Genomic DNA, 14,568 nt, shown 5'->3' with positions numbered 1-14,568 from the left:
AGTATCTTGTCTAATTGCCATGTGGGCTACGACTTGCGCCTTCACAGACGCTTCCTTCTGTTTTGTCGTTTTTCACATGTGCCTCACACTCTGTTTTGATTTCATTTGTCAGCTAAAGGAAGAATATTCATCCTGCCTGAAAGATTTCTTCTTAATAATCTTAGACACATTTGACCCCTTCCTTTGAATTTGGATGAATGTACGTGGATGAATTTTCGAGTGGTAATAATAATCAAAGGGGGTCGTTAGTGTGTGCTGAGAATGTTTGTGTGTGTGCTTTTCGTTCAAGCCCTTCATTTCTATTCTTGATTAGATATTTTTTATACTTTTGTGAAAGCTTGTTTTGTCTGGGTGTTGGTTTTTTGGGAAAATGAATTTCGGAATAGTAGTGTATGAATCTTTGAAATTTTTAGTACCCTGTAAAAAAAAATCCAAGTATTTAAAATGGTCAATATCTATTGAAATCTAAAAATATCATTTTTTTTTGGAGAGAGGAACTCAAAAGATCTAGGATGATGATAATCAGAATTTTTACAATTGTGATTAATTATTTTTTTAGTTAATTAAGCATAGGTAATCAAATTCATAATCACTATTATATTTTTCATGACTTGATCACTAATAGTAAGAGACATCAGAAAGAAAGAATGAACTAAAAGATTTTTTTTATATTTAAGAATGCTACAAAAGGTTAATTTTACGTGTGAATTTCTTTTAAAAGTTTATTTATCCAAAAATAACTATTTTATTTATACAAAACAAACTATTTTATTTGTATATCTAAGTACATGCATATGTATGTAACTACATAGAACAAAATATAGTTAGCATCCATTCAATCTTCATCTATTGATGTTCTTTGTTCGACATTCAAAAGTTTTTTTAAAGATTTGGATGTAGTTATTGCGAGGGCAGTAAAAGTTGCTCTATTATACAAGTCTAGTAATAGCCATGTGTTCTATTTATATACAACCCGAATTTTGTCTGTTCGTCCAGACAGTGATTCTTCTTTGGAAAATATATATATATATATATATGTGTGTGTGTGTGTGTGTGTGTGTCACGTTTACAAGTCTGCTCGTTTATATGAAGATAGTTTTTCAATATATATGTGTTTCACGTTTACACGGCTGCAATTGGTGAGCTGGATGTTGAAGTAAAAAGCACTCAGTGAGTAAGTTTTTCAGCTTAACTAAGCAACACGATGTGGCCTATCGATGACATGGGCAGCGTCGAATAAGAGAAATGAAGCAACACAGAATCCAAAGGTCGTTTCCATAAGGCAGAATCTGCAGGAGAAATTACAGCATTGTCTTCTTTCCTGATATTGAAGCATTTCCACTCCTGCACCACAGGCCTTCGCGCCGGGTTGGTTTAAGCAGAAGATGGATTGAACTTTCTGCTGCGCAGTCTTCTAGACGCCATCTGCAATCGCACTGAATTTCTCTATCTCCTATCCTACATACCAAGTTCGATGCTCTTTGAACAAATTTGCCTTCATAGAATTCTCGGAAAGCGTTACAGCAGGGTGATACACCACGAACCAAAGCGTCCCAGACCAAGAGATCTGTTATGAAGATACATATGAGCAACGAAGATGGAACTACTCAAGAAGCTAACGGTTTATGTAATCCACTCCCAGACAGGCAAGTTCAGTTTGAAACAGCATTGCCCAGTCCAGTAAATGATTTTCATCGACAATGAGCAGTCAGATAGCTTACAACATACTCGAGATTCAGAACCTGATACGAACTCACAAGGAACCTACTGGTTAGAATGAAAACCAATGAGATCATGTATAATTTGCATGTTAATATGCATATGGTTATATACATTGTGGGCATCTACGAAATCTGGCTTATGAAACCTAAAAGAATTCATCTGATTCAGCAGAGGGCCATTCTTCTAAATTGCCATAATTAAGATGCCTGGTATTCCTCCTGCCACCTCTCTCTGCCTTTCGACGAGGTCTGTCTCTATCGCCAACATATGATGCATCATTACTTATTCTTTTCCTGGTCTTGTATTTTTCTCCTTCCAACAGGTTTGATTGAAGTTGAGATCTCTCTAATTGTTCAATTCGGGTAGCTAAGCTGTGAATAACATCGTTCTGCTGTTTACCCCAATGCAACACTTTTCCGACAACATCCTTGAGTTTTCGGTTTTCCTCCAACAGCTGTAGCAACAGCTCACGTTCTGACAAGGGGGTACCATCGTCAGCAGTTGAGACCTGTGGCTGTCCTACTTCCGAATTCTCGACACATTGTGTTTCTAGGGACATGGATTGATTGATGAGCGGAATCAATTTCCACTCATCACCTGGAGCCGAAGATCCTGTAACACCCTCTCCTTTCAGGGATTCACAGTCCTCGGGATTAGCCTCATGAATAGCATTTTCCGTTTCATTCGGTGATAGGTTTTCTGCTTCACCTGGCAGCTTCTCCGCTTCTTTATCTGCATCCACGTCGTCAACCGGATCCAACAGCTTCCCATCATCATTGTGATTAGCAGGAGCGACTAAAGAACCCTTCGACATTGGTTCCAGGGTAATGCCACTTGAAGGCGACGTTGTGACAGTGTCATCCACTGAAGAAGGCTCTTGATGTACACGTTCAATATTCGTGTATGGTACAGATTGGGAGGAATTGAACATCGTTTCAAGCTCATCTTTCATGGCGGGGGCAAGAGAATCCATTGCTAATGTTTGCGCTGAGGTTTGTGCCTCCTCTACAGCCATTGGAACCTCAACATCAGCCTCAATAGAGCTTGGTCTCAAAACAGATTTCACTCCTTCAATGATGCTCTCTCCAGCAAGGGATTCTCTCTGATCATTAGCATTCTTAATAACTGAATTGTCAATTTTATTAGAATCGTCCGAATGTACCTGGTGTACATGCTTCCCAGGAGTTCGATGCTCAGTGACGTTGATCCTGTTGGCTTCATTTTCAACCTCTTCACTCGCTTCATGAGGTTCGATATTTTGCATCACTGATTGTTGGGGTTCAAAGGTGACCGTACCGCTTGCTTCATTTCGAACACCAGTTAATCCATCAGAAATTCTTCCCTCGACTTCCATTTTCTCTTCACCTTCTGCATTAGTAGAATCTGTGAGACCATCAATTGCCATTTCTTTCACCGTATCAGAAGTGTCGGGCTTCTCCGAAATGCCATCATCTTGTTTACCTTCCGCCTCTCCAGATACAGTCATCGAATCGATTATCTCTTGGAAGCCCAGCAACTCCTTCGTCAACCCCTTGCGTATGAATCGGACTTCTGGATGCACGCCTTGTAGTGAATCCAAACGCAGCAACATCAACATAATACCCTCTGTCCACCTCAGTCTTTCCTGGGGGTCACTACACAGCTTCTTCCTCTGTTCTTCCTCTTTGGACTTCCGCTTAAGACTCTCGAGCTCTTCCCTGACCTTCTTAATTTCCCTCAGGTGTTTGAGAGGCTGAGTCTTGCGCACAGAATAACCACGATACGCGGCCTGAATCTTCTTGGCGGCAGTATCCTCACTCTTAAATCTCGACACCACCCGCCTCGCCTGTGGGGCAGCAGTTCGCTTAACCTCTGCTTGCGGAGCTTTCTGCGACACAGCTACAGGAACATTTCCATCTGAAACGGGGATTGTCCGAGCTGCCTTTCTACTCATAGGCTCTTCAACCACAGGAGCAAAATTGTACTCCGGTGCCATCGAAGGACCGTACTGATTATAAACGGGAGCTCGTGGGCGATTGTACCGCGGTCTCGGCTGAACCCGAGGATACCTATACGCACCGCTGTAAGGATCCCACATGTTATCGAAAAATCCTCCTCTCATCATCCTCGCGTAAATAATACTTCACACTTCCTTGTCCCTCACTCAAACTGATGACCACAACCCCAGATCAGCAGTAAATCGAGCTTAAGTCAGCACGAGAACAAATTCACAGGGCCCCCCTAGCTTTCGACTACAACAATTTCTAAACAAACCGCAACCCCGAAGTGCGTTTAGTAACAAAAAAACCTGCAATGTGTTCAAAAATCTCAGCAAGAAGTATAGATACAGATCGATTTTGTGGAGGGAAGCAGAATTATATAAACGAAAATTGAAAGCTGCGTGGTTGTCGTCCGAGCTCTCCAGAACATGGTTGTTGCTTCGGTTGCATTCTAGAAGGTGCTGCTTTGCTCTAGAATTCGACACTTCAAACTTCCATTGCTGATGTGGCGGGAAGCTTATACCCGGATCGGGGGGTGGCTCAACCCGGGCATTCTTTTTCATCCGAATGTGCATCTCCGATGAATGACAAATAGTATACTAGTATAGGGGTCATCGTATTCGTATTTTGTATTCAGTCCTGTAGTTCAGACCTCTTTTGCTGTTTTCTCACAATTGAGTAGCTTCCGCACAAATTCCAATTGGAATGTCAACCGCAGTGACTCTGCTGCGTCTGGATCCTTCTTTGAATAAATTTAGTGCTGGATTTCACCTCTTTTGTTGAGAATTTTTGGTAAGGTTTTACTGAACCAAAGAATTGTGTGACAGGTCATTCTGGTGTTTGCTTGGTTGCAATTTGTCGCACAAATTTTTAGTTCAATATCCTGCTAAGTCAATCTAAGTCAGCTAGCTTTCAGACTTGAAACAGGTGTAATGCTGTTGTATTTAGTAACATTCTGGCTCTGTTTGTATGATTCTTTTAATGGCTACTTGGGTAGTATTGTGTCTTTTGGCTCGCTCAGGCTCATCGCGGGATCTCTTGCCGATGAAAAAAAAATACTAAGGTGAATATTTCTAGCGACTTCCGTTGTAGGTGAGGTGATTGTGATTGTCTCATGTTTCAGGTGCCTCCAGTCTCGAAAGCGAGCGTGTCATGTTTGTATGTATTTCTGTGGCTTAAATGATTTCGTACCAAGTGTCACCGCTGCCCATCCGAAATCAGTCTTTTTGTATTCAGCCGACATTGTTGTTGTAATCTATCCTCGTGGAACCGTTTTCCAGCTCCAACCGAACGGACAAAGCATTACTGATCTTTAGTCTCATCCATCGCAAGCTGCCCACACCCCCGACACCTCGCAATCGTGAAGCCTTAGCCTGCTTGGCCTTGAGATTGCACGTTTTTGCAGCGATTTCTGTAGGTTTGAACCAGATTTTATTTTTGCGGGATTTCGAGGATTTCTGACTCTGTAGCTGGGCTCTGAGGTTTAGGGTTTAGGTTTATGATTTCGTCAACTTCTTCTGACAGTGGGTTGATTTAAAATCTTAGTGGGCCATTTTTGATATTTCTCCATTTATTGGAGATGTTTTAGAACACATTTAAGGGGACTGCCAGAGCAAGTGTTTGATGTCGTCATCAAGCATTTCAGCTTGGGCTAATTGCATCCCTTGTACTCTTATGGGTATCCTTGAACTGTGGTACATGCCATTGTTCTTATCTATTTCTTAGTCTATTTTTTGGATTAAAGATATTTAAAGTCTGTATGAGTTATATATTGCAGCTATTTCATTTGCGTCATTTTATTGTTCCATCTTTTATCCACTTGTATGTAAAAAATCAAGGTCTAGGTTAAGAAAAGGATTGGTACTTTTACATCTTGATTTGAGATGTGATCCATGCTTTACAAACTTTAATAAGATAGTAAGAAGTGAAAAGATGTTATAAAATGGATCATTATTCATTTATTTATTCATTTATTTTAATTCTGAGCATGCAAACTCATACCATGATTCTAACAATTATAACAAATACAAAAAATTTATTTTATTTATTTATTTATTTTATTTTATTTCATTAAATTTTGATATCCTTCGTAAATTTTTGTAAAACCAACCATTTAAGGTTGGCATATAAAATATTTAAAACAACACTATTCATACTATATATGATAAGAATGTATTCTACATCATATCTTCTTTATTAAACCTTTCAATTGATTTTTAAAGTAACATCAGCTAAATGAAACTTATTAATTTCAACAAATCAAAAAATTAAAAAATTATAATACCATTTTGTTTTTTCTATGTACAAAGATCTTTGAAGAACATCCTTTTATAAAGTTCATTAACCTAATTATTTTTTAGATATCTAAAATAAAAGAGCAATAAATATGCTATTTAAATTAAAAGATATAAGACTATTATAAATTATATTTCGATACAAAACTGATAGATGATTAGTTTACCAAGTTTTAAAGACATAAATCTAAACAAATTTTTTGAAAGACAATTCATACATATATTACTAAAGAAAAAATAAGAAAAAAATAAAAATAGATATAAGATAAAACCAAATTAGAATAGATGTTGCCAATATAAAGAATCAAGGACTTGAATTAAGAACAAAATGCAAGAAAGTCATTGACAAGAATAAAAGCAATCTTGTTTTTAATTCCAAGGCCTTAAAAATCAAGAGATTTGTGACTCAAATATTAAGTTGTAGTTTCTTTCTAATATGACTTTTTAAAAATAGGATATTAATAGGATAAATTTTAATAGTTACATAAAAAACTATAGAAATGTAAAGATCTAATTTGTACCCAAATAATTTTTTTAAAGTTTTTTAAAGAAGATATTATCAACTTAACAAGCTCTAACAACTTCTATTTATTTCTATTACTTCTAATTACTTAAGTAACATAAACATCTATCATATTAGTTTTTTCTTCTTCATTTTTTTTTCTCTCTTTCTTCTCCTCTTTCTCCATCTCCCTCCCTTCTTTCCTTCTATAGATAAGTTTTATAAAAAGCGACTAAGTTATTTCAAAGGTTGAAGAAGTCTAAGATTTATCAAATGGTGTTAGAAACAAATTCTTATCTATGTTCTATATAAAGGTAATTGATTGGTTTTCTAAGCCATTAGTATTATTCTATATCAAGGCAAGTTCATCTCATTTTTTGATTATTATTGAGGCCTTCATAACTACCTTCAAACAACACAGTTTATATGCTATTAAGTATAGTATCTACTTCTAGAAGTATCAGTGGTCATTGAAAGACTTTTCTAAGATCATGATATTATATACATTAAATGTTTCCATATTTTCCAAGAAGCATTAAATCTAAAATATTTTCTACTTCAAAGTCTTTTTTAGTGCACATATTTTATTACCAATCTTATTTCTATATATACTAGCTATAAAAGTCAAGATGAATCTTCTTAAAGATAGCAAAACTTAAGAACTATGAATCAAGTTGTAGGTTGCTTCAAACACAATTTTATAAAAATAAAAAACCTACATGATAAGTTTTAATTATAATATATTCAAGAAACTTGAATGTAAGAAGACCAATTTCTTTATGATGGTTGGAAATAAGATGGTTCAAGTAATTATCACTTTATCTTTGAATTTCTTTTTAGTGCACATTTTTTTTGTTTGCAATAGAATGATAGATAGAAGTGTGGATGGAGTGATGTTGAAGAAGATCAATGGTAGTGGATATTAGAAGAGAGAAAAAATATATGAAGATTATATTGGAAGAGCTTGCCCCATCATTAGAAAGTATGGTGCAAATTGACATAATCATGTACAATTTATTTGATAAACTTAGAACATATGTTATATGATTTTAAGTCATTTTTATGTATAATGTATTTGTAAGATTATCTAAATATGATATTTTTCAACTATGAAATACATATATTTTTATATAAATTACATATTCTATTTTCATAGTATAAATAAGTCTATAATTTTTTTTCTTTTTACATATTATATAAAAGATTATTTAAAAAATTTACAAATCTTATATCTCCTAAGCTATAGAATTTTTAAAGATATCAAATATAAAATTAGAATTAAAACCATCAAAAATAAAGAAGTAAGTCAATTCAAAAGTAAAATATAAAATAAATTAATAGAAAAAAATACCAAGCAAAAGATCCTATATTTAAAAAATGAAAAACTTGTTGAGCATTCTAAGTCTACCATTAGATTTGTAGAATTCCAAAATAAAAAGATAGATTAAATTAAAACTTACAAAATTGTATCCATTTATAAAGTCAACTTAAAATTTAAAATAGCCAAACTCTCAACATCTATAAAATTATATATTATTAAAATAATTCAATGCTATATTTAAAATATACAATTTCTAAATGAACCTGATAGTGTTTTCAAAAATTTCTAAAATTCTTATTAAATCAAAATCAGAATCCTAAAGTTGAAGTCAAAGTTGATGTATCTTTCAAATTAAGAACTTATAGAGTAATTTATTTATATTATTAGAATTATAGATCATAAAACTAAAGAGAGGGATGATATTTCAAGTCAAAATCAAAAAATAAGAAGATAAAAAAAATCAATGACATCCATATGACCTCAAATCTTAAATTCTAAAAAATTTAAAACTTAAATTCTAAAGTCTGAATATTTGTACAATTATGTTACATTTAATTCCAAATCTAAACTTGGTCTTTATAATATATCATAATATATTTAAAAAAGCTAGAAAAATAAATTTATGAAAGAAATTTGTATGCACCTTCTATTTATAATATATATGCATTAATTTTCATTAGACAAAAAATATAGTAAAGTAGCAATTGTGCAGTGTGTCATCTTTAATAATTACGAGACTGAAAAATTTTCAAATCACATTAGTAAGCTTTGATATAAGAAGGCAATTTTTTTAAGTTGATTGGAAGTAAGATAATTCAAATAATTATCACCTTATCTTTAATTATTTTTACAATGTATATTGGCTTTTTTGCAATAAGGTAGTAGATAAAAATATAGATCAATGATGATGGATATTGAAAGAATAGTATATGAAGATATTGAAAAAGATCAATGATGATGGATATTGAAAGAATAGTATATGAAGATATTGAAAAAGATCAATGATGATGGATATTGAAAGAATAGTTTATGAAGATTATTTTAAAGAAGCTCATTAAATTATTAGAAAACATGCAATAAATTAGTATAACCATATATAATCTATTGTATAGACATATAAGATAAGTTATATGTTTTTAAGTCATTTAGTTATATATCATATTTAAAAAGTAGTCTAAATATAAAATTTTGTAACTATAAAGTAAATATATAATTATATGATACCTAATTTATTGTCATAGTATAAATAAGTTTAAATTCAAAATAGTCAAACTTGTACTATCTAAAAATATATAGTTTTAGAGCAATCTAATCACATATTTAAAAGTGGACTAATTTTTCTATTCAAAAATTTCAAAATCTTTCTATCAATTCGTATTCAAAAATATAAAGCCTAATTTAAAATTAATATATCTTATAAATTAAATTTTTTAAAGAAAAAATATTTATATTATTAGAATTTTAGATCCAAAAATAATAGAAAGAGAGAAGAAATAGAATAAAGATCAAGTTAAAAATAAAAAATAAAAGGATAAAAAAATTGAATACATCCATATAATCATAAATCTTAAATCCTAAATTTTAATAAAAAAATAAAAGATTATAAAGTATATATATTTACTTATAGAAAATTCTTTTACTTTTTTATGATATAAATAATTTGTGATTTGGAATTACTAAAAATAAGTTATGAAGGTTTTAAAAAATAAAGAGTAAAAATTAATTAATTAATTAATTAGATTTTACCTTATAAATAACTTACTTAAGAAGTTGAAGATTTGAGCTTCACTAAGCCTCAAAAAGTTGTGTATATGGTATCTTAGAGGAATAATGAGACCTTGATCTTATCTTCTTACTTATATTAAAGATTCTATAATTTGTATATGACATATTGACCTTTGTTTTTATGACTATTGTAGTAGTTGTTAGTTACTATGATTTTTAATAATAAAATATGTTTTTTTTATTATTAGATCATAGTTTTTAAATATAAAAAAATAATTTTTATAAATGTGTATATATATATATATATATATATATATATATATTTAGATTTAGGAGAATTAAATAGAAGTAAAAAAATTAAAAATATCTTATGAAAAAGCTTCTTAGAAGCTAAATAGATAAAAATTTGACTTTATATGTATCTATAGGTGATTAGTTGGTTATAAACTTATCCAAAAAGTTGGCTATTTAAAATAGAAGTTTTCCACATGGCATACATGTGAAACTTATAATGCAAATTAGACATGCATCTAGTAAAATGGATGCATGTTGAAGATCCTATAGAATGTTCTCCTGTAGCTTCTAATTACATGGGATGTATAGTAGCTAATACTTACAATATTTTGATAGTTAATAAAAATGAATAAAAGACCATTTAAGATATTTATTTCAATAACTAAATATAAATATAATTATTATGAGAAATATACTAAATTATTTAAAGTAAGTATCTTTGAAACTTATTAAGCCTTTTTATGTCTAAAAATAGTTTTAAATCATCAAATTTTCTATTTTTTATGTAAAGAAAATCTTACAACTTGTATAATAGATGCTTTATTAATTTAAAATACTTAAAATCTTATTTTTTATTTATACAAATCAATTTCTACTTTAAAAATTTATCATCCTCTTTTATTTCATTATTTGTTATAATATTAAATATAACAGATATAATTTCTTTAAATTTATAGGAATGATACTTTGAAAAAAACCTTTTGCTATATTGTAACAATATTTTAAATCAAATTAATTTTTTTAAATCAAGGTATAATTTTACAGTAATAATGTAATATCATAATATGAAGTTTTTTAAAAACATATATCTTTTGATTTAATAAAAAGGCCAAAAATAATTTTAAAAAATCCAAAGAAACTATATCTTTTATATAACTACCAAACTAAAACAAAAGTCTTTGTTGCAAATTCTAATAAGAATAGATTTTAACCACCCTATAATATTTTTGATTTTAATGTCTTAAAAATTATATCATAAATAAGATTTATTTTTCCATTTCACTCAATTTCACTTATACACCTATACACCTTTTTTATTTCAAATTTCAACTTGTAAATTTCATGTACTATACTTACTAATCAAAAAAATAATATCTATATTTGCTATACTAAATAGTACTCAATACTTTGATTCATAATATTATTCTTACAATTTCTATTTTATCATACAAAAAAAAATAAAAAAAAAAATAAAAATAAGTATAATCAAAGTGTTACTTTCTACACCAATTCAAAACTCTTTTTGTACCTATATCTATGTTCATTCTTCCACATAGTATAACCATTTAAATACAAACATATCCTTCTTTCAAAAAATATAAATGCTTTTATTACAAAGAAATTTCATCCTAAATTAGTTAAATATTCTAAAATCATTAATTTATACCTTATAAATAATTATTTAATCTAAATTTAAATATATTCTTACTAAACTATTAAAATCCTTTTTTAAATCAAAAAATAATACAATGTATTTAATCACTTCATATTTTATTAATATAAAAGTATAAATTTACTTAAATATAATTAAAAATATCAAAATATGATTTATAAGAGACTATAAAATATTAAAAAAATTAATTAATTTTTAAATTTTTTTTATTATACAATAGAGATTAGTATTTTAAAATATTTAGCCTTAGTCTATTTTCATTCAATTTCTACTTATAAACTAAATCTTTTTATTTAATACAATATATTTTTAAATTTTTAATCAATAAAATAAATTTTTCTATTTTCATTGCTAATAAAAAATAAAAATGTAAAACAAAATACTTCAAGAAGTAGCCACTTAATCTTATAGAAACTATTTTCATGTGTTATGCTCATGTTCCAATCTATTCAATCCACTACACCTTTATTAGACTACTTTCTAGGTAAATTAGATTTTTACATCTAAGTTTATATAATTAAAAGAAGTAAGTGAGGTTCAATAATTTTTGTCAATTATTTTGATAATGTTGCTACTTACATTAGTAAGAGAAATGTATAAAATCTAGTTAAGTAGGTGTACAACAACTTTACAAATGATGTGACTTTGCAACTCAAGTCAAGGTACAAATCTTTATGAAAAAATGTATGTAAATTGGATATTTTCTAGAGGAAGCAAGTAAGATATAACAATCCTTATTGACTATTTTGTTAACAATGCTACTTCTACTAAAGATAATAATGTCATAGGATATAGACATGAATATATAAGAGAAGATATAGATCTTTTAGCAACTACTATAAAAGATAAGAAACTGTGATTGAAACCAAATGAGGCTCAATTGGTTTGGATTTTATTATGCTTAAGATGAAAATGAAACTAATTAATAATCATTATTCTTGAAAAAAATTAAATACTAATAAAGCCATATATTTCATTGGTATAGAAATGCATAGTTGTTATCAGTGGAGGTCATTGTAGCAAGATCCAAGTACTTGCTACATTCATAGAACTATTGTATGATATCAAGTCTTAAAGAAGCCGCATGCACTTGAAGAACTGTTGTTGTATTAAATGATGTCTATTTAAGAATATACTAGCTCTCCAATTGTGGGAAAAAAATAGAACTTACAAGAAGATGACTCTAATAACTCTAATAGAATCCTATACAAACTTCAATTAAATTATAACAATGCTAATCAATCTTTAATTAAATACAAAAGACGTCTCAAAAACTTACAAAAGAAATATAATGAAATCATAAATTAATCTTATATATATATATATATATATATATATATATATTTTAAAAAAATCTTAAAAAATATCAAAAATAGAAATCTTAATTGAATCTTAATCAAATCCTAATATAGCCCTCAAAAAACTTTAATGAAATTCTAAATCATGATCAATTAAATCTTAATAAAGACTTAAATTCTAAAAAAAAATTAATCAAATATTAAATAAATTCTAATAAAATCTTAAAAAAATCTTAATCAAATCCTAAAAAAATTCTAAGCATATTCTAAAAAAATTCTAAATCCTAATCCTAGGCCAAATTCTAATGAGATCCTAAATCCCAATCAAATTTTAATTAAATCTTAAATTCTAATCCAAGACCAAATTCTATTCAAATCCTAGTCAAATCTTAATCAATTTTAGACCAAATCTTAATCAAATCCTAAACAAATCCAAGAAAATTCTAAGTATATTTCAAATTATTACTATAGTAATTTGGAATTTCAATAAATATTCATTGAATTATGGATCATGACTAAATCTTTATCTAAAATTTGATCAACAAGCAATTAATAAGCATACAAAAATATCACAAATATATATATTTATTCCAATAGTTACTTATATGATTGTATAGAAGTAGGTAAATATAGATTAATTTCATAAAATCTTCTAGATGTAGTTTTGAATTTAGATGTGTTTGTAGGTTAGAAACTTAGCTAACAAATTAACCACATATTGGTAATTTGTGGAACAAATTAACTCCATGTAATAGCTCATGGAACAAAGTTAATTATGTGGTACATATATAGATAACTTGCCTTGCAAGTTAAGACATGTAGCTAGTAAAGTTAACACATGTTAGAATTCTTATAGAATATTGCTCCATAGCTCCTAGTTAGAGAATATATATGAAAACAAGAGTGAAGCCTTCTTCACTCTTGTCAAAGCCTTTTTAGTCCTTAGTCTTGTTTCAAGTCTTTCTAATCTTCTTGTTTTTTATAGTAGCCATTCTAATTCAATATTATATCATATTTGAATGACTTTATAGTTCCTTTTAGTAATATAAGAGTATATTAAGGATTTTTTTTATTTGAGATTCATATCTTTGACAGTTTGATAAGAATATTAACTTACTATTTTAATCTTATTTTAGAAGTGAATGAATTACTTTATTTTTATTGCTATATTTTAAAGATTGTGGACTATCCACCTTTAAAGAAATAATCTTATTTTCTAACATTGATTTTTTCTTTAAAAAATAATGGATTATCTTTTTTCATGAAAGCTTCATTTGACATTAGAGGTTGTAGATTATCCTCTTTTAATTTAATTTTTTGTCTATAAAAGAAAAGATTATGGATACTACTCTCAATGGAATTAAGAATAGATTTGCAACTATCTTAGATCTTTATAAGCTTATCAATACTCTAAGAATTATACTCATATCTTTATGACAATACTCATATCTTTATGACAAGGATTATAGTTAGCCACTATATATGCTATTAAATTCTAAAACCTCACTTGCAACATGGACTAGAATGACAAAGCCCTTATCAATCAATTTTCATATGAATTGAAGGAAAACATCAAAGATTTGTTATTGACAATGCCAAAGGTAAAATCTTTGAAATAATTTATTGCTCAAGCCATTGCATATTATAATAGATTATTTGAAAGATGTCATAAATGAAAACTTGACTGGAGAGAAACAAGTCAAGTAATGATAGCATCTGCTAAGTTTTTTGAAATTTATTTATTAAGGCCAGAACCAATACAAATTAATATGGTTGTATTAGACGATATGTCATACAACACATTTATTGTGGAATTATATTAGAATGTAGTATAAATTGGATGCACTGATTCTCATGCTCATCATGGCTAATTCATTTGTATAAGTTTTAGAGTACTCATATACAACCTATTGTACTCATTTTGAAGATGCAATTTGAGATTTTTATTAAATATTCATATTAAGTCATAGAACTTTGAGGTTGATGGTGTACATGATAATTCAGAGTTTGCACTAATTTACATGAAGTATGATGTCTTTT

General features: G+C 29.1%; 1 protein-coding gene across 1 annotated transcript; it reads right to left on the bottom strand.

Annotated features, from left to right (window-relative positions):
• Window positions 1-1,771: 1,771 nt before the first annotated feature.
• Window positions 1,772-4,074, bottom strand: LOC112290791 (uncharacterized). Its single transcript, XM_024537474.3, has one exon. It carries the CDS (start codon window positions 3,824-3,826, stop codon window positions 1,868-1,870), a length of 1,959 nt encoding a protein of 652 aa, XP_024393242.1. The 5' UTR covers window positions 3,827-4,074; the 3' UTR covers window positions 1,772-1,867.
• Between the last annotated feature and the right edge of the window lie 10,494 nt (window positions 4,075-14,568).

The sequence above is a fragment of the Physcomitrium patens genome, chromosome 13 (assembly GCF_059467195.1).
Source record: "Physcomitrium patens ecotype Gransden chromosome 13, ASM5946719v1, whole genome shotgun sequence".
Taxonomy (NCBI): Eukaryota; Viridiplantae; Streptophyta; class Bryopsida; order Funariales; family Funariaceae; genus Physcomitrium; species Physcomitrium patens.
The sequence above is the reverse complement of the archived record's forward strand: the minus strand, read 5'-3'. Positions and strand labels throughout refer to the sequence as shown.

What these genes read in the sequence shown, in the direction of transcription:
- LOC112290791 (XM_024537474.3), bottom strand. Translation starts at nt 3,826, where the DNA reads ATGATGAGAGGAGGATTTTTCGATAACATGTGGGATCCTTACAGCGGT.